At 72.9% G+C, this 2,163-nt stretch overlaps 1 protein-coding gene across 1 annotated transcript in view; it reads right to left on the minus strand.

The window, feature by feature from the left end:
• APBB1 (amyloid beta (A4) precursor protein-binding, family B, member 1 (Fe65)) overlaps nt 1-2,163 on the minus strand; it is a 5,120-nt gene that overhangs the window by 925 nt on the left and 2,032 nt on the right. The window contains exons 2-7 of the mRNA XM_010576792.1: nt 1,367-1,557; nt 1,221-1,277; nt 1,055-1,140; nt 828-864; nt 373-510; nt 163-286 (exon numbers count right to left, since the gene is read on the minus strand). Of these exons, the coding sequence (XP_010575094.1) occupies nt 163-286; nt 373-510; nt 828-864; nt 1,055-1,140; nt 1,221-1,277; nt 1,367-1,557 (633 nt within the window). The remainder of the gene's footprint in view (nt 1-162; nt 287-372; nt 511-827; nt 865-1,054; nt 1,141-1,220; nt 1,278-1,366; nt 1,558-2,163) is intronic.

A 2,163-nucleotide genomic window follows, 5' to 3' on the forward strand; every position in this document is an offset into this window, starting at 1 on the left:
GCCCGTGCCCCCCTGCACCGTGCTCCCCACAGGGCCCCATCCCACACAGCCCCTGCAGGGTCCCATGCAGCCCCCCTCCACCCCGCAGGCACAGATCCCCCTTCACCCCCAACCTGCGCGTCCAGCACATCCCCGGGGGGACCCCCCGTGCCCCCCACCTGCCGCTGTCGCGCCCCACGCCCCAGACGCGGATGCTGGCCACGGGCTGCGCATGCAGCAGGGCCTGATCCTGTGGGTCCACCAGCTTCAGCGTCTGATTCTCCAGCAGCAGCAGCATTGCCCGGCCCTGGGGGGACCAGCGTCAGGGGGGGTCCCAGGAGCCATGCTGGTGGCTGCCGGTGAGGGCGGCGTGCGGGGCAGGGGGGCACTCACCTCCCCCCAAGCACCAGGGGGGCCGCGCTGGTGCAGGGAGAGCTGGCGGATGCAGTTGTTGACAGCGATGCTGCTCCGGCCTGGTGCCAGCTCGTCCTCGCTCATCTCGACCCAGCCCAGCGAGCGCACAGCGAAGCGCTGCAGGGACAGCGTGGGGCAGGCACAGCATGGGGATCCCAGCCGCCCGCCTGCCCCCATGTGGCCCCCAATCCTCGGGGCAGGGCAGACCCCGCAGCAGGGGCACCACACACCCCAGACCCGGCTGAGCCCCCTCCCGTGACGGTGATGGCACCGTGGCAGCACCAAGCTGCAACCCTGGGGTGGGGGTCCCAGCTGCCCCCTGGCAGCGGGGCAGACCCCAGACCCCGGTGGGGGCAGCGATGGTGAGGAAGGGGCCAGATGAGCCAGTGGGAGCCCCACAGTGTGGGGGGGTCCGGGCTGGGCACCAGGCCTACCTTGGAGCCTGGCTTGTCCTCCTCGGCCAGGGCCACACTGCAAGAGCGAAGGGACCGTCACCGCCTGCTGCCCCCTGAGCACAGGTAGGGAGACCCCAGCCCCCCCACCCTATGCACAGGGCCCAGCTCCTGCCCCATGCCACCCCCACGCCACCCCGTCCCACTGCCCATCCCTTGGGGTCACACCTCCCTGTGGGCCCCACACTCTCCATGCCCCCACCACACACCCCATGCTCCGCGAGGCCAGGCCCGGTGATGGCAGCTCCTCATCCTGCACTCCTGGCTCATCATCCGCCTCCTCCGCTGCGGGGTCCTGGGAAGGGAGGGGGGGGCTGGCAGGGGCCAGGCACCGTGGGGTGCTGCACCCCCCAGCTGCCCACTGCCCCCTCTCACCTTCCAGAAATCTCCCTCACCAAAGCGCTCAGCCGGGGCGAAGCCCGTCCAGGCGAGCTGTGGGGAGAGCGGGTCCGGCTCAGGGCACACACCATGGGGCAGCCCCACGGCCCCAAGCCCTGGGGGTCCCCACGGTCGCAACTCACCGGTGGTTCCTCGGAGGGGGTGTTGCCAGGGGAGCCGGGGGCCGAGCCACGGGCCAGCCCCGAAGGGGGCTCCCACTGCGTGGTGCCGGTGGGGATGTGCCAGTAGTAGGTGCCCGAGGTGTCCTGCACCCGCATCCATCCCGCAGGCAGGTCTGAGTCCGTCTCGAAGGAGTTGCGGGTCCAGAAGGAATCTGGGGGAGAAGCAAGGGCCGGTCACAGCCGGGCGCCATGGGGACCAGCCCTTCCAGGCAGCCCCGGCACAGCACAGGTCCCACGCTCAGCCCCACAGAGCCCCCCTGCCCCCTGGACCAGGCACCCCACCCGGTGCTCAGTGAGGGGGGCACCCCATTGCCGTGAAGATGGGTGCCTGTGCCCAGGCAGGGCCCAGGGCCCCCCACTGCAGTAAGAAGGGGGGTCCCATGTCCCCACGAGGACGGGGGGCCCCAGCCAGGCCCCACAGGGACGGGGGGGCCCCCAGGCCCAGCAGGACACGGCCCTGCAGCCGGTCAGGGTGCCAGACCCCCCCCCCCGTCAAGGGACCCCGCAGTCGCTCATGGCCCCGCAGAGCCCCCAGGCCAGACCCCACGGCCGGGCAGTGCCGCAGCCCCCCGCGCCCCCACCCAGCCCCCGCCGCGGCCCTACCTGGGCGCGTGTCCAGCAGGACGATGGCCACGAAGTAGTCCGTGCTGCACATGGTGCCACCGCCCCATGCCGGGGGTCGTGCCGGCTGCCGGCCAGAGCGCAGCCTGGAGCCCCCGCGGCCCCGGCCGTGGGGCGCCGTGGGGCCTATCCCGCCG

Source organism: Haliaeetus leucocephalus, unplaced genomic scaffold (assembly GCF_000737465.1).
Source record: "Haliaeetus leucocephalus isolate CR32 unplaced genomic scaffold, Haliaeetus_leucocephalus-4.0 Scaffold536, whole genome shotgun sequence".
NCBI classification, from domain to species: domain Eukaryota; kingdom Metazoa; phylum Chordata; class Aves; order Accipitriformes; family Accipitridae; genus Haliaeetus; species Haliaeetus leucocephalus.